This window comes from Nerophis lumbriciformis, linkage group LG15 (assembly GCF_033978685.3).
Source record: "Nerophis lumbriciformis linkage group LG15, RoL_Nlum_v2.1, whole genome shotgun sequence".
In the NCBI taxonomy this organism is placed as follows: Eukaryota; Metazoa; Chordata; class Actinopteri; order Syngnathiformes; family Syngnathidae; genus Nerophis; species Nerophis lumbriciformis.
The window spans coordinates 2,772,644-2,792,315 of NC_084562.2; the positions used below are offsets into that span (position 1 = coordinate 2,772,644).

Below are 19,672 nucleotides of genomic sequence, written 5' to 3' on the forward strand. Positions count from 1 at the left end.
TGCTGTAGGTCCCTCACCCATCTAAAAGTACTCACAGGCTGCGCCGTCTTGTATGTAACATTATAAAAATTACAAGAAAAAGCAATAAAAGAAAGTGATACATTTATATTTTTTTGTTTTTCATGTTTTTCTTCCGCAATGGTCTTCCTCACTTCTACACCGTCCATTACTACAATTGACATGCTAATTTGACGATATCGATACGCCATCCCGCCACAACCCACCAGTCCTCGCAGTCCTGTGGGAAATACTGGTGTACATTTTAATATTATATTAATATATGGATGGCTGGATACATTATAATTATTAGTGAAGGTTGACTGCGTGGGTTCCCTCCAGGTACTCCGGCTTCCTCCCACCTCCAAAGACATGCACCTGGGGATAGGTTGATTGGCAACACTAAATTGGCCCTAGTGTGTGAATGTGAGTGTGAATGTTGTCTATCTGTGTTGGCCCTGCGATGAGGTGGCGACTTGTCCAGGATGTACACCGCCTTCCGCCCAAGTGCAGCTGGGATAGGCTCCAGCACCCTCGCGACCCATAGAGGGACAAGCGGTAGAAATGGATGGATGGATAACTGATACCTCTGTGAGTGTGTGGCACGCTGTCTAGCTGTATTGACACTGCACTGACACTGTTAGTGTTTCTTAATGATGCCATCTGTTGGATTAAGAATTCACTACATTTGACCTGCAAATAAAATTAATAGTTAGCAAATATTTTTATTTTTTATTTTTATTTTTTAGAATTTTTGCATCATTAGCTGTGCAGCAAGGAATACAAAACATGCCTCTCTGGTCAATGAGCCAAATAGTAAACAGGAAAATAACATTCACTTTATTTGGCGCTAGATGATCAAAATTATCCCACTCTTGGGAATTTTTCCCTTTCAATCAATAATGGTGACAAAACGATATCGACTGCGGAAAACCCACTTCTTTCAGTTCAAGCAGTCACTCTTTTGCCAAAAGAAGCACTTTCTGATAAACCGTTGGGCTGCAGTCAAACGACATAGCAGCTGTATGGGTCACATGTTTGTTTATTTAGTGACACACGCATTGGGTCAATCAAGGACACAGTATCACTCCTTGTGTTTCATAATGCATCAATGCTTTAGTATAGTTTGACCCATCACATAAATTGCGACTCCATGGTATCTACGACAAATACATACTGTAAATATGTTACCGTGTGTGTGTGTGTGTCTCTCACCAACTGCTATTTCAGAATAGTTTGTTTCTTTCCACTTTGAAGCAAAGCAGCACATTAAAGCTCATAATGTCATCAAAGCAAAGCGCTTACATTTTACATTTGAGCAACATTCAAATAGTCTTCTTTTGTCCCACTTGATTAGTGAGATACACAAGACGGAGGTGTAGTGTAAGGTGGAAGAATGTGTTCCGAGAGAGTTCTGGCAGTGAATGGCGGTGATTATAAACATGGTGTTGTGGTTAGAGTGTCCGCCCTGAGATCGGTAGGTCGTGAGTTCAAACCCCGGCCGAGTCATACCAAAGACTATAAAAATGGGACCAATTACTTCCCTGCTTGGCACTCAGCATCAAGGGTTGGAATTGGGAGTTAAATCACCAAAATTATTCCCGAGCGTGGCCACCGCTGCCGCTCACTGCTCCCAGGGGTTGGAATAAGGGGATGGGTCAAATGCAGAGAGTAATTCCACCACACCATGTGACTATCAGTGGTACTTTTAACTTAACTTAGATGTTTTAGTGGTTACAACTAAGAGTATCAAAAGTCCAAGCCAGTCTTAACAGTATAAACTCATAGATTGGCACTATTGGGTGTACCCCACCTTTCCGCCCGAGTTCAGCTGGGGTAGGCTCCAGAAAATGGATGGATGGATATATAGCACAAACAAATGCAGAATGCCTGGGGGAATTAACAATGTGGTCATTTGCGCCCCCTCACTTTTACGTCTCAACCCGTCGTGTGAGGTATGGCTCTGTGTACATAAACCTCAGAGTGAACTTATGTGAATTGAATTCTGACCACAGGGATTATAATCAGTAGGGGTGTCAAAAATAATCGATTTATGATTCTTAATTAAAAAAATCTATATATACAGTATATATATTATTATTTTATTTTATTTTCTAATCTGTCCTGTCCAGCCACTCAGGCAAATCATATTATTGATGTAGACACCCATATCGGCCATACAGTTTACTTAAGAAAAGAGAAGTGTGGCATACTTCTCTTGTTGCCTTATTTGTATTTGACTTTATTAAGTATTTGGGTGGAATTTTATTAAACAAAACCAGTTTTTTTAAGTAATATAGAAATGTATCAAAGCTGTTTATCTATTTTTTGGAGGAATGTAGTTAATCATAGAACTGGCACCCAATGTTGTTAAAAACGTATTGGTTTTGAATCAAGAATCGATTCTCAATCAAACCATCAGGTAAAAGTAATAAATAAAAGCGTTCTGTCAAAGTTAACGCATTAACACATTCAAAGTATTACAATAATCATGTTTAAACACAGATTCTCACACATTTTTTCATATTTTTTTTAAAAAGAGATCAGCACTGTTATCTGAAAATGTCAATAAGATGTTTACAAATAAATTGGTTAAAGAAAAAGTAAACACAGACATAAGTGCACTCTATAAGTTATGTTTATGGATGTGCTTAGTACATAGTTTATTGGTGCACATATGTCTGCACTGTGTCCTAGTTTTGTTTTAGAATTTTTCAAAATGTGCACTCCATACTAAAATGTTACCAGGTTTTCACAAAATAAATGATGTGCATAGACCATAATAAAGAACATTTAAAAATGTTTGTTTTTGACATTCTTGTGTCAAAATGTCTGGGTCTTAAACTTAATTTGGAATACGCAGGCAAGTTATTAACTGTGATTAATCAAAATTCAAATGTGGTAATTATCAGATTTTTAAACATGAATTGTTCAACCACATGAAACAAATCTAACATGTTCAATGTATTTGTTTATTTTTTACTACAGGGGGTTTCACAGCAACGATATTGCTTCCATACCCGATGGAGCTTTCCTAAACAACCCTCTGCTGAAAACAATGTAAGATCTCTCACACACACACACACACACACACACACACACACACACACTGATATACCTGCTCAAATCAGGTTAGTTATGCCCATGATTTCTAATACTGGTGATCATTGTGTCCTGACATTTACTAACGCAAAGTTTTGTAGTATGTTATTTTGTGGTTACGAGGCACTTCCATAAATTATTAATACTGTACGAAAATAAAACGGATTTAGTTCCGTGCACACAGCAAAAATAGTTGTAGTCTCATATTGCTACACTGAGGAAGGACTTCATAATAGGGCTGTAACGGTATTGTAGATACAGCGGTATTACGGTTTCAAAATATTTTCAATAATGCCGTGACACATGACAGTTTCAAACAAAAACTTAGTGTGTAGTTTGTTTCTGGCACTTTTGCCTTGGTGGGTCTGAAAATAAATTACATCTGGCAGAATCCTCTGTGTCGCGCGGGATGGAAATGTGGGGGCGGAGAGAGTCAGGGAGAGAGCGGAAGCAGGAAGTGAAGTGTGTTCCACTTCATAGTCGATATGAGGAATTGTTTTTTTCAAAATAACTTTTAGAGTTATGTTGCTAACAGACAAACCAACCCTAGCAAAAATATATCCTCTGTGGCGGAGGTAATAAAGCATGCCACCTTCGTGTTACAAGCCGAAACAGACTGAGTCAATGCTCATCGTGCCGAGGGAAAGCAATTGCTGCACACATAAGCTACCATCACCTGGCAAACATGATGCCAGCGAACCTAAACGTCAATTTGTGAGGTATTTACATTATTGAAAGTTAAAATGTGAGTTAACTTTTCTGAGGAACTGCATTTTCCAAACAGATATGAAAAAAAGTCCACTGTAGAGGACTCAAAAAATAAAAGTTTAGAACATCCATCCATCCATCCATCTTCTTCCGCTTATCCGAGGTCGGGTCGCGGGGGCAGCAGCCTAAGCAGGGAAGCCCAGACTTCCCTCTCCCCTGCCACTTCGTCCAGCTCTTCCCGTGGGACCCCGAGGCGTTCCCAGGCCAGCCGGGAGACATAGTCTTCCCAACGTGTCCTGGGTCTTCCCCGCGGCCTCCTACCGGTCGGACGTGCCCTAAACACCTCCCTAGGGAGGCGCTCGGGTGGCATCCTGACCAGATGCCCGAACCACCTCATCTGGCTCCTCTTGATGTGGAGGAGCAGCGGCTTTACTTTGAGCTCCCCCCGGATGGCAGAGCTTCTCACCCTATCTCTAAGGGAGAGCCCCACCACCCGGCGGAGGAAACTCATTTCGGCCGCTTGTTCACATGATCTTGTCCTTTCGGTCATAACCCAAAGCTCATGACCATATGTGAGGATGGGAACGTAGATCGACCGGTAAATTGAGAGCTTTGCCTTCCGGCTCAGCTCCTTCTTCACCACAACGGATCGATACAGCGTCCGCATTACTGAAGACGCCGCACCGATCCGCCTGTCGATCTCACGATCCACTCTTCCCTCACTCGTGAACAAGACTCAGAGGTACTTGAACTCCTCCACTTGGGGCAAGATCTCCTCCCCAACCCGGAGATGGCGCTCCACCCTTTTCCGGGCGAGAACCATGGACTCGGACTTGGAGGTGCTGATTCTCATCCCAGTCGCTTCACACTCGGCTGCGAACCGATCCAGCGAGAGCTGAAGATCCTGGCCAGATGAAGCCATCAGGACCACATCATCTGCAAAAAGCAGAGACCTAATCCTGCAGCCACCAAACCAGATCCCCTCAACGCCTTGACTGCGCCTAGAAATTCTGTCCATAAAAGTTATGAACAGAATCGGTGACAAAGGGTAGCCTTGGCGGAGTCCAACCCTCACTGGAAACGTGTCCGACTTACTGCCGGCAATGCGGACCAAGCTCTGGCACTGAGCATACAGGGAGCGGACTGCCACAATCAGACAGTCCGATACCCCATACTCCCTGAGCATTCCCCACAGGACTTCCCGAGGGACACGGTCGAATGCCCTCTCCAAGTCCACAAAACACATGTCGACTGGTTGGGCAAACTCCCATGCACCCTCAAGGACCCTGCCGAGAGTATAGAGCTGGTCCACAGTTCCACGACCAGGACGAAAACCACACTGCTCCTCCTGAATCCGAGGTTCGACTATCCGGCATAGCCTCCTCTCCAGTACACCCGAATAGACCTTACCGGGAAGGCTGAGGAGTGTGATCCCACGATAGTTAGAACACACCCTGCGGTTCCCCTTCTTAAAGAGAGGAACCACCACCCCGGTCTGCCAATCCAGAGGTACCGCCCCTGATGTCCACGCGATGCTGCAGAGTCTTGTCAACCAAGACAGCCCCACAGCATCCAGAGCCTTAAGGAACTCCGGGCGGGTCTCATCCACTCCCGGGGCCTTGCCACCGAGGAGCTTTTTAACTACCTCAGCAACCTCAGCCCCAGAAATAGGAGAGCCCACCACAGAGTCCACAGGCACTGCTTCCTCATAGGAAGACGTGTTGATGGGATTGAGGAGGTCTTCGAAGTATTCCCTCCACCGATCCACAACATCCGCAGTCGAGGTCAGCAGAACAACATCCGCACCATACACGGTGTTGATAGTGCACTGCTTCCCCTTCCTGAGGCGGCGGATGGTGGTCCAGAATTGCTTCGAAGCCGTCCGGAAGTCGCTTTCCATGGCTTCCCCGAACTCCTCCCATGTCCGAGTTTTTGCCTCTGCGACCGCTGAAGCCGCACACCGCTTGGCCTGTCGGTACCTGTCCGCTGCCTCAGGAGTCCTATGAGCCAAAAGAACCCGATAGGACTCCTTCTTCAGCTTGACGGCATCCCTCACCGCCGGTGTCCACCAACGGGTTCTAGGATTACCGCCACGACAGGCACCAACTACCTTGCGGCCACAGCTCCAATCAACCGCCTCGACAATAGAGGCGGGGAACATGGTCCATTCGGACTCAATGTCCAGTACCTCCCTCGTGACATGTTCAAAGTTCTTCCGGAGGTGGGAATTGAAACTCTCTCTGACAGGAGACTCTGCCAGACGTTCCCAGCAAACCCTCACAATGCGTTTGGGCCTGCCAGGTCTGTCCGGCATCCTCCCCCACCATCGCAGCCAACTCACCACCAGGTGGTGATCGGTAGAAAGCTCCGCCCCTCTCTTCACCCGAGTGTCCAAAACATGAGGCCGCAAATCCGATGACACAACTACAAAGTCGATCATGGAACTGCGGCCTAGGGTGTCCTGGTGCCAAGTGCACATATGGACACCCTTATGCTTGAACATGGTGTTCGTTATGGACAATCTGTGACGGGCACAAAAGTCCAATAACAAAACACCGCTCGGGTTCAGATCCGGGCAGCCATTCTTCCCAATCACGCCTCTCCAGGTTTCACTGTCGCTGCCAACATGAGCATTGAAGTCCCCCAGTAGAACGAGGGAATCACCCGGGGGAGCACTCTCAAGTACTCCCTCGAGTGAATCCAAAAAGGGTGGGTACTCTGAGCTGCGGTTTGGCGCGTAAGCGCAAATCACAGTCAGGACCCGTTCCCCCACCCGAAGGCGGAGGGAAGCTACCCTTTCGTCCACCGGGTTGAACTCCTATGTGCAGGCTCTGAGCCAGGGGGAAACAAGAATTGCCACCCCAGCCCGTCGCCTCTCACTGCCGGCAACGCCAGAGTGGAAGAGAGTCCAGCCCCTCTCGAGAGAACTGGTTCCAGAGCCCTTGCTGTGCGTCGAAGTGAGTCCGACTATATCTAGCCGGAACTTCTCCACCTCGCGCACTAGCTCAGGCTCCTTCCCCCCCAGCGAGGTGACGTTCCACATCCCAAGAGCTAGCTTCTGTAGCCGAGGATCGGACCGCCAAGTGCCCTGCCTTTGGCTGCCGCCCAGCTCACATAGCACCCGACCTCTATGACCCCTGCTATGGGTGGTGAGCCCATTGGAGGGGGGACCCACGTTGCCTTTTCGGGCTGTGCCCGGCCGGGCCCCATGGGGACAGGCCCGGCCACCAGGCGCTCGCCATCGTGCCCCACCTCCGGGCCTGGCTCCAGATGGGGGCCCCGGTGACCCGCGTCCGGGCGAGGGAAATCTGGGTTCCTTGTCAGTGTTCCTCATAGAGATCTTCGAGCTGCTCTTTGTCTGTTTAGAACAGTAGATGAGTAATAAATATCATTAGAACATTTTAGCAATATGTTTAATTACACTAAGTGTGTTTATCATAAACATTCCTGCCACTTCATTTTACACATTATGGCATTTTGAAGGTTTTTTTTTTTTTTGTGTAAATAAATCCAAATATCGTACCGCGGCCTTAAAACTGTGATATCGTACCATGAGATTTTGAAACCATTCCATCCCTACTCCATTTCCTTAGTTTTTTTTTAGTTAACTCTTTCCTTTCATTAACGTCTCCCAGCCTTGAAGCAAATTCGTCTGGTGCCAGTGCATCAAAGAAAAAGAAAGTAAACAGTGAAGAGAAATTGTAAAATTATTAGAAAGTTGAGAAATGCTCAACGGAGCTGCTTGCTTGGGCCAAGCCGCTCAAAAATTGCAACCATCACAAAGGATAAAGATGCTATCTTTGAACATGTGAAAGGATCAGCTTTTATGAAAAGGACTGTGATAAGCAAGCAGCACAGTAGTCTTATTGAGACCTCCCTCTTTCAATAAGATTCTCTTTTCCTTTCATTACCCTCTCTAATGTGCAAAACAACCACATAGATAATAGTAAACTGTTTTTATTTATTATATTTTATATTTGTATTACTCTATTTTCTATTTTATTATATTCTTTTTGTGTTCTCTTTACAGTAGGAGTGACTTGGGTTTTAATTAGGTATAATTTAGGTATAAGTTCCGACTTGCACTCGACTTACATAGCAGTCACAGGAACGGATCCAGGACCTCCTGTGCCCCACTAAGTTCAACTAAGGTTATACTGTGCACATGACACAACTGTTCTTGTCTAATAAATGGCTATCCCTCCTCGCAGACATTTCTATGACAACCCTATGTCCTTTGTGGGTGCTACGGCTTTCCAGAACTTGTCTGACCTCCACTCTTTGTAAGTTGCCCGTTTTACTGACTGACGCAAATCAATGTCTAAGGCTTACTGCGAGGGCTTTGAGAGGCATTTAGTAGTATAACGTTGTAGTTGTACTGTACTTGACTTATTCCGTTTTTCCCCACCATGTGTTTTTCCAGGATGCTTAGAGGAGCCGACATGACGCATGACTTCCCAGTCCTCACAAGGACCAACAACCTTGAGAGCCTGTGAGAGAGCCTTAATGCCTAATCAGACCTTACTCTCTTTTGCATGTCTGTGATTCCTGATGACGTTTTTGTGTTACCAGGACGCTGTCAGGAACCAAGATATCGGCCCTCCCCGCTGATTTGTGTGACAATCTCAAGCTCCTTGAGACACTGTAAGAAACTTTCCCATTCCATTCCTCTGTTTGTTGATTTTCTTTGTCGTCATGCCTTCATTTTAGATATTGCAAGTAAGCTAATTAGCCGTCTGTATTCCGTTGTTAGAGATTTATCCTACAATGAGATCAAGGAAGTACCATCCCTTCAAGCCTGCGTCTTACTCCAGGAGATGTGAGTGTTGCTGAAACTATAGTTTATATCAATGCGAGTGCTTGAACTTGTTTTTAAAATACAGTGGAACCTCAATTTACGAACGCCTCTATTTGCGTCCTTATCGGTCTACGATCCTTTTGATTAAGCGAACTATGCCTCTGAATGCGAATAATGTCTCGGTGTGTGGACTCTTCATTTACCGTATTTTCCGCACTATAAGGCGCACCTAAAAACCACAAATTTTCTCAAAAGCTGACAGTGCGCCTTATAACCCGGTGCGCTTTATATATGGATAAATATTAAGATTCATTTTCATAAAGTTTCGGTCTCGTAACTACGGTAAACAGCCGCCATCTTTTTTCCCGGTAGAACAGGAAGCGCTTCTTCTTCTACGCAAGCAACCGCCAAGGTAAGCACCCGCCCCCATAGAACAGGAAGCGCTTCTTCTTCTACTGTAAGCAACCACCCGCCCGCGTAGAAGAAGAAAAAGCGCGCGGATATTACAGTACGTTTCATTTCCTTTGTGTGTTTACATCTGTAAAGACCACAAAATGGCTCCTACTAAACGACAGGGATCCGGTTCATGAAAAGACGCAATCTCTCCATCCGCACACGGATTACTATTTCACAGCAACTGATATTCCTGTGAACCGCACTGTGGATACAACGGGAGCACGTACGGTGAATATTCGCACCACAGGGAATGAGAAGTCATCCTTCACTGTGGTTCTAGCTTGCCATGCTAATGGCCAGAAACTTCCACCCATGGTGATATTCAAAAGGAAGACCTTGCCAAAAGAGACCTTTCCAGCCGGCGTCATCATAAAAGCTAACTCGAAGGGATGGATGAAGAAAAGATGAGCGAGTGGTTAAGGTAAGTTTAAGTTTACGCGAAGAGGCCGGGTGGCTTTTTTCACGCAGCTTCGTCCATGTTGATATACGATTCCATACGCGCCCACATCACGCTGGTTTTAATATATTATTAAAGTTTGACTGACCTATCTGACTGTTTTTTTTACATTCCTTTAGCGCAGTTAGATGCGGCTTACAACACGGACGGGTCGGCTTATAGGTGGACAAAGTTTTGAAATATGCCGTTCATTGAAGGCGCGGCTTATAACCCAGGGCGCCTTATGGTGCGGAAAATACGGTATTCATTAATTGTGTGTGTCGCTGAAAGCCGAATGGGGGCTGCCATTTGGATGACATCACTTCCTGTACACAAGGGCATGGCCATTTTGAAGAGGCGGGAACCCTACAACACTTCCTGTTTTTATATTTGCGAGGAGTACACGGCGGTGCCAACGGCACACGGTTTGGCTTGCAAATATGGAATAAACAAATCCACAATTGTAACCATTTTAAACAAGGATGTTTATATGGTTGCTGACTTTGCCAAAGGGGTTAAATATCTTCACAAGGACAGAGAGAGTGTGCAAGTGTGTAGATAAATGAGAAGCAGCTAGCACGTAATAGCATTTCTGAAGCTATCATTTGCGAGTAGGTTCGCCATTTATATGGCGACTTGATGTACAAGAGTGACAATGCTGGAACCAGCACGGAAGAACAATTTAGGGCGAACTGTGGGTGTTTGGAAAAGTTTAGGACAAAGACAAAGCTGCCGCAGAGGAGTTTATGAAGTACTTTGAGGATTTTTATCGTCAAAGAGGGCAAATGGACTTTTGTGTGTGCATGCAATGACAGTTAGGCTGGCTGTTGTGTGGTTTGGTTCCCCAACCCTAACCCTAATGTAAACATGAATGGTTTTCACCTTTGACAAAAAGTCTGAGCGTTAGTAAAAGTTTTTGCACTGTGAACACAATATAAAGCGTTATACAGTACTGTATATCAAACAAATATAACAATGGGGTGATGGATCAAATTTATATTTAAATTAGTCAAAACAACAATAAAAAACTTAACTGTCCTCATTCGTAGCTGCCCTGCCGACACGCACACACGAACACAGTCACTCGCACTGTTGTGCGCTCACTGTTTGAAATCACAAACTCCTTACGTTCAACAGCCAGGTCGCTACAATGATTAAAAAATAACGCTCCCTGAATGTTTCAAACCACACATTGCTTGTCCATTGCTTTCTTTGGACTTATTGAGCTATCAAAACTAGAGAAAATATTTCAAAAAAGCTAAAGGCACCTAAAAAGCAGTCAAAGTAGCACAGTAGCTAACAGCAGCACTGTGCTCACTAAATAAACACTGGAGAGCGATCAGCCTGCCCACAATGAAAACAAAACAAAACGTTGTACACTGTGACAAGGTTTGTACACCAAAGCATATTTGTATTCGATCTGTGGTTCGTAATTTGAAAAGTTTGTACAATGAGAGGTTCCACTGTATATATATGACCAGGTCAAACAATGTAAGTAAATGTATTTTTGTTCTCAATTAACAGAAGTTTTCAGCACAACCAAATAGAGGAAATTGGCAGAGATACGTTTCAAGGTCTTACTGCTCTACGTTTACTGTAAGTCACTTTAGTCACACATACCAAACTCACAAAAAGTTAAGGGTGTTCAGCCTTCTTGTTTAAATTTTGGGATAAAGCTAAAATGCACAATAATCTTTAAAGATGAACATAGGCTTGTACCGTATACAGATACTAGTATAGTATCGCGGTACTCCATCCATCCATTTTCTACCGCTTATTCCCTTCGAGGTCGCGGGGGGCACTGTAGCCCATCTCAGCTACAATCAGGCGGAAAGCGGGGTACACCCTGGACAAGTCGCCACCCATCGCAGTACTATCCATCCATCCATCCATTTTCTACCGCTTATTCCCTTTGGGGTCGCGGGGGGCGCTGGAGCCTATCTCAGCTACAATCGGGCGGAAGGCGAGGTACAGTACTAATGAATCAGAAACGGTCCAATACTCTGTTTGAAAAGTACCGGTTCCCCATTTAAATTGTATTTATTTTTTTAACGGGCATGACGGCGCGTCGTCACGTCATGACATTGCTGGTTTTATGAGCACAGGAGCATGTTCGGCAGCGCACAATCACAGAGTACATACAAGCAGACAAGGTGTGTAGACAGAAAAGGGAGAATAGACACATTTTGGTTTAATAACTAACGTTAAAGGCGAAGCTATAACACTAAACGCAGCTCTACAAGAGGTGCTTTAAAACATGGCTCGCTAGCGTTTTAGCTACTTCTAAATCACTAATCCTCGCATTCATGGCGACAAATAAAGTATGTTTCTTACAAGTATCATCCCTGCAGGACGAGGAATAGCTAAACATGTTTCACTACACACCGTAGCTCACCAGCGTCACCGCTAATGACAATAAACAAATGCCATGGGTGGATCTATACCTGACACCCACTGTAATGATATCAAGTACAAAATCGTATCTTGTCGATACTACTATGATTACATCGATATTTTTTATCGTCACAAAATCTTTTTTCCTTTTTTCAAAATTCATATTATGTTTATAAACTCAGGAAATACCTGTATGTACTTGGACACATGAGGACTTTGAATATGACCAATGTATGATCCTTTAACTACTTGGTATCGTCTTGATACCTACATTTGTGGTATTATCCAAAACTAATGTAAAATATCCAAACAACAGAAGAATAAGTGATTATTACATTTTAACAGAAGTGTAGATAGAACATCTTGAAACAGAAAGTAAGCAGATATTAACAGTAAATGAACAACCATCCATCCATCCATCTTCTTCCGCTTATCCGAGGCCAGGTCGCGGGGGCAGCAGCCTAAGCAGGGAAGCCCAGACTTCCCTCTCCCCAGCCACTTCGTCCAGTAAATGAACAAGTGGATTAATAATCATTTTTTACAGCTTGTCCCTCATAAATTTGACAAAATAATGGAATGAGAAATTACATAACATGTTACTGCATATGTCAGCAGACAAATTAGGAGCCTTTGTTTGCTTACTTACTGCTAAAAGACTTTATTAAAATATTTTATTTCAGGCCAAAATTGTTCTTCGATTGCAATAAGAAATATGTTTAATGTACCATAAGATTTTTTGTTAAAATAAAGCCAATAATGCAATTTTTTTGTGGTCCCCTTTATTTAGAAAAGTATCACAGTATCGAAATACATTTTCATTCTGGTACCGGTATCGAAACAACCCTAGGTGAACTTAATTTGACCTTCTCAAAACTTTTGAAAGTTCGTTTAGAACTATATTCAGTACTTTTTGCACAACCTCACATTCAAATTCACATCAGGTGACTTTTTTTTTTTTTTAATTCAGTAATCCTTTCTCTGGCTCTTTCAGTGGTTCTGTATTTTTGTTGAAAGCTGCTAATTACACTCTTAGCTCAGTGGCCACTTTCTCCAGAGAACATTACATTGGAAGCCATTTTGCCGTTGAGTTGCTTCTTAGAGAACAGCAAGTTGTTCAAAAAGTAGTAAACAATTGAACAGTTGAAAAAAAAATTCAATTAAGTTCAACTTTAAAGATTAAAGTGCATTTTAGCGTCATCCTGAAATTCCACTTGAAATCAGAATATCTAATTTGTCGTGTATCTTCAGACACAAACATGCTCTGAAATGCTGTATGATTTGTTCCGATTTTCCCACAGAGATCTGAGTAGAAATAAAATCCAAGTTATTCACAGAGAAGCTTTCCTCACCCTTTCTGCACTCACTAACCTGTGAGTATAACGAATTACCTTTTAATATGCTGAACCCAGACTACAACCATGACTCTCTGTATACATTATTATGGATTACTGTATAATAATTTATGTAAATTAATTCCTTGCAGAGATCTGAGTATGAACTCGCTGATTGTGCTTCCAACAAGCGGACTGAGTGCCGTCAGTCAACTGAAACTCTCAGGCAATCCACACATGAAAGATGTGCTGACTGTGAGACAGTTACCCAAACTCAGGTGAAGAAAAAAATATTACACTTATTTATTATTACTTTTGTCCAGCTAACTTTTCTGTGTCTTGCTAAACTTGTCAGCATTTTATTTTAGTTTTTTTCCCCCAGTCAATTTGGATTTGTCATAGTGGCTTTTGAGTTCATAAGACTTAATTGTAAATTTAAGATGAGTTGTTAAGCAAAAAAAGAGGGGTGTGAGGATCCTTACTGCTACATATTGGAACATATAACTTATGGTTTAGGTTTGTTTCGAGCATGCTTACAGTTATATGATGCATCACAATTTCCAATTTCTCTATACAACATGAAACAGATCTTATTCAATCCTAACCCTTTTCCATTTCATAGCAGTTACTACACACGTCCCGTTTTCAATGTGCTCACAATTTAAAACTCTTTGAATGATAAATAATAAAGTTCTCAAGAAGAAAAATAGGTAAATAAGTTTTAATTGAAAAAGTGAGATGAAAAAGATTATGGACTGGACTCTCACATTATTAACTGTATCTACTCGGCATCCATTGCACCGGTCACCCAGGGGGGATCCCCACATCTGCGGTCCCTTCGAATGTTTCTCGCTGTTCTAATTGGGTTGAGTTTTTTTCTTGCCCTGATGTGGTGATCGTGGTTTGTGCAGCCCTTTGAGGCATTTGTGATTAAGGGCTATATAAATAAACTTTGATTGATTGATTGATCTCACTTTCAATAAGGTTCAAAATGTTTTATTAGAATTCTTGTATGTACTTTGCAAACACCTTGAAGTTGAACAGTTTCTTCAACTGGATCATATAAGTACTTTTTTTTACTTCTTTGCTTAATCCATTCCATAATTTAATCCCACATACTAACATACTAAAGGTTTTAAGTGTTGTGCATGCATGCAAATATTTTAAATTACATTTTTCTTTAAGGTTATATTTTTCTTCCATATGTTTCTATATTGGACATTCTGCCGAAGAAATAAAAAGTGACCCTACAAATCTTACACTATATACAATACTCTAAACATAAGAAGTAATGTAGTATTAGGGAAGAGTGGAAACTAGGGCTGTCTTTGATTTTCATTTTTGACAAAGGAGAACATCTATTTGTGTCTCTATGACTACACATATTTTCTCCATTAACATGTACATTTATAATCGTAATATAATTTCTTGAACAATATATTTCTTATATATTTGCCCTAAAGTCATGTATCCTTTTTTTATAATAAGAGTCCATATGTGTTATAAATGTCTGCTATATTATTCCTTGCCTTGTAGGTCCATTTCCGTTCCATACGCCTACCAGTGCTGTGCATTTGTTGGATGCGACTCGTTGACAAGTTTTAGTGAGGATGGTGACGTTAAGAGATCATCAGGTGAGAATGCTGCTGTCATATTTTCTCACCAAACTGTTATTTCACAAGGAACTGTCAACTTGACAGTGCAATGCAAGACTGTACATGCCGCTAAAACATTGTCTTTGCACTATAGCACGGTATCCGATGGGTCTTAAAAAGTCTTAAAACGTCTTAAATCAAATAATTACTGTACAATTTAAGGCCTTAAATGTCCTAAATTCCATTCAAATCTTGTAAAATGTAAAATTTTTCAGAGGGGTATTGTGTTAGGAAAACGCGACTCAGTGAAAATTGGGAGACAGGACTAACGTGAATTTTTACTTGTTTGTTTTGGGAAATTTTGTAAATGAATATTAATTAAATGATAATGGTAATTTAATTTTAGTAATTTGTGATAGATAATAAATGCTATTTTTCAAATTGTATTTATCAAATATGCAATCAGGTCAATATTTTACAGGTCAATATTTTACAGTCCCTCTGGCACAAATACAAGCCTGAATGCTAAACGAACCGCGCTCAGGTGCACACCAAGAATGTTTTGTATGTGGTCTCAACCAGAATATTGGATAGTGGAAGTAGACATTAAATGCTTGTGTTACTAATATATGCTACAAAACTTAATCGACATCTGCAGTGCTACAGTATGTGGTGAAAAGACACATGCATTCCATAAAACTTTGTCATCTACTAGGGCTGCACGATTATGGGCAAAATAATAATCACAATTATTTTTATCAAAATTGAAATCAGGTTTATACATTTATGTTATGTTGGGTGAACAGCGTTTCCCACAGGTTTATAAATCTACTTGTGGGGTAGGCATGCAGGCAGGCGTGTGAACTTGACATAACATGTAATTTGTACCTAAATAGTCTAATAAAATGACTAAATAAATGTTATCCATTTGAAGACACATCTTTGTGTTTTTGTTTATAATGAGTATAATTCCTTTAACTCTATTTATCCAATTTGTATGTATTTTTTTCAGGGACCATATAAAAAAAACTTGCCATGCTCGACAGAATCATACAATTGATTGTTTTTGATGTGACACATACAAAATACAAAAGTATAGCGTTATTCAGTTATTCAGACAAGTTTGTCTTAAATATGCAATTACATTTCTGCATTTCCTGGATTCATACACATGCGCAGATGAAGGGAGTGCATGAATTCCAATGAGGAGCACTCTTGCCGGTGTTGGCACTCAACAGAAAATTGTTTCCAGACTCTTATTCAGCACAATGGCTCGCAAAACAGCGTGTTGTAAAGGGTTCTCCATCTGTCACTGTTTAGTAGCAGCGTTGTGGTCTGCATTGCTCGCCGAGTTACAGGTAAAACTAAAAACATTTGAATATTGTATTAAAGTCCATTCATTTCAGCAGTTCAACTTCAAATGTGAAACTATTTTGATATAAACTCATTACATACAAAGTGTGATATGTCAAGCTTTTATTTATTATAATTTTGATGATCATGGTTTACAGTTTTTAAAAACCGCAAATTTCCTGAAGTTTTCAATTCGAGGTATTCATCACCTCCAAGCCATATTCATCAGAATTATATCAAAATACGTTTTTTAATATTTTGAGTTGCATGCATGGGCTTATGTCATATACAGTGCATCCAGAAAGTATTCACGGCGCTTCACTTTTTTCACATTGTGTTATGTTACAGCCTTATCATATACAGTGCATCCAGAAAGTATTCACAGTGCTTCACTTTTTCCACATTTTGTTATGTTACAGCCTTATCCCAAAATGGAATAAATGTATTTTTGTCCTCAAAATTCTACAGACAATACCCCGTAATGATAATTTGAAAAGGTAATTAATTTTTTTATTTGTAAATTTGTTTAAAAAAAAAAAAAAACACATACGTAATTACAATATTTGCTCAAATCGTTGATGTACCTTTAACAGAAATTACCCCATCAAGTATATTTCAATAGGATGCCACAGTCTTGGCACGCCTATCTTTGAGCAGTTTTGCGCATTCTTCTTTGCCAAATCCTCTTTGCAATGCCTCTCAAGCGCCATCAAATTGGATGGGAAGCGTTGATTTATAAAGTGATTCTATTGGTTTCAGATTGGTTACACCGGTTAGGGACCAGCTAATTATACAATAGCTTATTTGAGAAAGTATCATGCAATGCCGAAACATCATGGCAGCCTCATCATTTGATTAAAATTACGTATATTATATTTAACTGTCTTGGACACCATTTTGATATGTTTTTTGAAAGAAAGGACTGAGTCAAATGTTACTCGTAAGTATTTAAATGCCTTACTACCTTAGTTGTTTACCTCCAAAATGCACATTTGATTGAGTCATGTATGAGGGTGTGTGTTTAGCAGAAAGCAGGATCTGGTTAGCCAGTCGTTAACAAGTGTAAGGGTTGATGAGAGAATCCGAGCAGCTTTTTTTGTAGTTTTAGAACTTGTAAAAATCACTGCATCATCTGCAAAAGACCACACTTTTTTAATATGAGGAAAGTCATTAATATACAAGGAAAATAAAATCGGGCCGAAAATAGATCCTTGAGGTACCCCTCCACAAGACAATCTTGAAATTATGATTTTACCTCATTGACCACAGTGCATTGTGTTCTATTGGATGAACATGATTCCATCAATTTTGTGCCATTTGTGGAAAAACTAAAGGATGATAATTTTGATTAAAAAAAAGTACATTATGGTCCACAGACTCAAATGCTTTTCTTAAATCTAAGAAAACTGCTCCTAAATGTTCATTTTGATCCAATTGACATTTAACTTTCTCTCAAAACATTATAGCTGACTCAATTGGATAATTTGCGCAAAATCCAATTTGCATGGGGTGCAAAGGGGTTTGACCGTCATGAAGATGTTCCATTAGTTGTTTTGCAACCTATTGTTCAAGTACTTAAGACAGCGCTGGCAGCATACTAACTAGCCTGTAATTATTTGTATCACTTATGTCAGTTGATTTATACACTGGGGTCATTAAAGCCTTTTTCCAGCAGGTTGGGACGACTGTACATTGCTGCATTCATCTTTCCCTTTATCCTGAATAGTGTCCCAGTTCCTGCCCTGAAAAACATCCCCACAGCATGATGCTACCACCACCATGCCTCACTGTAGGGATGGTATTGGCTTGTTGATGAGTGGTGCCTGGTTTCCTCCAAACATGACACCTGGCATTCACGCCAAATAGTTTAATCTTTGTCTCATCAGACCAGAGAATTTTAGTTTCTCATGATCTAAGAGTTTTTCAGGTGCATTTTGGCAAACTTTTTTACTAAGAAATGGCTTCCGTCTGTCCAATCTACCATGCAGGCCTGATTGGTGGATAGCTGCAGAGATGGTTGTACTTTTGCAAAGTTCTCCTCTCTCACAGAGGAATGCTGTAGCTCTGACATTGGGTGACCATCGGGTTCTTGGTCACCTCCCTGACTAGACTAAGATGAACGCAGCAATGTACAGTGACATCATGGATGAATACAAACACTTCCTATCCAAACATTGAGCAAAGGCTGTGATTTTTATTTTTTATTTTTGAATACATTTGCAAAAACTGAAAACAACTTTTTATATTATGATTATGGGGTATTGTATAAAGAATTTTGAGGACAAACATGGATTTATTCCATTTTGGAATAAGGCTGTAACATAACAAAATGTTGAAAAAGTGAAGAACTGTGATTACTTTCCTGATGCACTGTATTAGTTTCACCTTGTAAATCTTAATTGCTGGTTTAAAAAAACATTTGCATGATGTTAAAAGTTTTAGATTTTCACCTGTATATTCTACGGAAATGAAACAAAAGGACCAACTGCATGCAACAGCCTGGAAGAAGTGTGTTAAAGGTCTACTGAAATGCGATTTTCTTATTTAAATGGGGATAGGAGGTCCTAACTATGTGTCATACTTGATCATTTCGCGATATTGCCATATTTTTGCTGAAAGGATTTAGTAGAGAACATTGACGATAAAGTTCGCAACTTTTGGTCGCTGATAAAAAAAAGCCTTGCCTGTACCGGAAGTAGCAGACGAGTAGCGTGACGTCACAAGTTGTGGAGCTCCTCACATCTGCACATTGTTTACAATCATGGCCACCAGCAGCGAGAGCGATTCGGACCGAGAAAGCGACAATTTACATTAATTTGAGCGAGGATGAAAGATTTGTGGATGAGGAAAGTGAGAGTGAAGGACTAGAGGGCAGTGGGAGCGATTCAGATAGGGAAGATGCTGTGAGAGGCGGGTGGGACCTGATATTCAGCTGGGAATGACTAAAACAGTAAATAAACACAAGACATATATATACTCTATTAGCCACAACACAACCAGTCTTATATTTAATATGCCACAAATTAATCCCGCATAAGAAACACCTCCCCCCTCCCGTCCATATAACCCGCCAATACAACTCAAACACCTGCACAACACACTCAATTCCACAGCCCAAAGTACCGTTCGCCTCCCCAAAGTTCATACAGCACATATATTTCCCCAAAGTTACGTACGTGACATGCACATAGCGGCACGCACGTACGGGCAAGCGATCAAATGTTTGGAAGCCGCAGCTGCATGCGTACTCACAGTACCGCGTCTGCTATCCAACTCAAAGTCCTCCTGGTAAGAGTCTCTGTTGTCCCAGTTCTCCACAGGCCAATGGTAAAGCTTGACTGTCATCTTCCGGGAATGTAAACAATGAAACACCGGCTGTGTTTGTGTTGCTGCAGCCGCCCGCAATACACCGCTTCCCACCTACAGCTTTCTTCTTTGCTGTCTCCATTGTTCATTGAACAAATTGCAAAAGATTCACCAACACAGATGTCCAGAATACTGT

General features: G+C 41.4%; 1 protein-coding gene across 1 annotated transcript in view; it reads left to right on the plus strand.

Annotated features, from left to right (window-relative positions):
- The window catches only part of LOC133616016 (leucine-rich repeat-containing G-protein coupled receptor 4-like), a 90,491-nt gene that overhangs the window by 63,171 nt on the left and 7,648 nt on the right, over positions 1-19,672 (plus strand). The window contains exons 8-16 of the mRNA XM_061974997.2: positions 2,986-3,057; positions 8,019-8,090; positions 8,231-8,299; positions 8,380-8,451; positions 8,561-8,626; positions 11,022-11,093; positions 13,190-13,261; positions 13,375-13,500; positions 14,759-14,856. Of these exons, the coding sequence (XP_061830981.1) occupies positions 2,986-3,057; positions 8,019-8,090; positions 8,231-8,299; positions 8,380-8,451; positions 8,561-8,626; positions 11,022-11,093; positions 13,190-13,261; positions 13,375-13,500; positions 14,759-14,856 (719 nt within the window). The remainder of the gene's footprint in view (positions 1-2,985; positions 3,058-8,018; positions 8,091-8,230; positions 8,300-8,379; positions 8,452-8,560; positions 8,627-11,021; positions 11,094-13,189; positions 13,262-13,374; positions 13,501-14,758; positions 14,857-19,672) is intronic.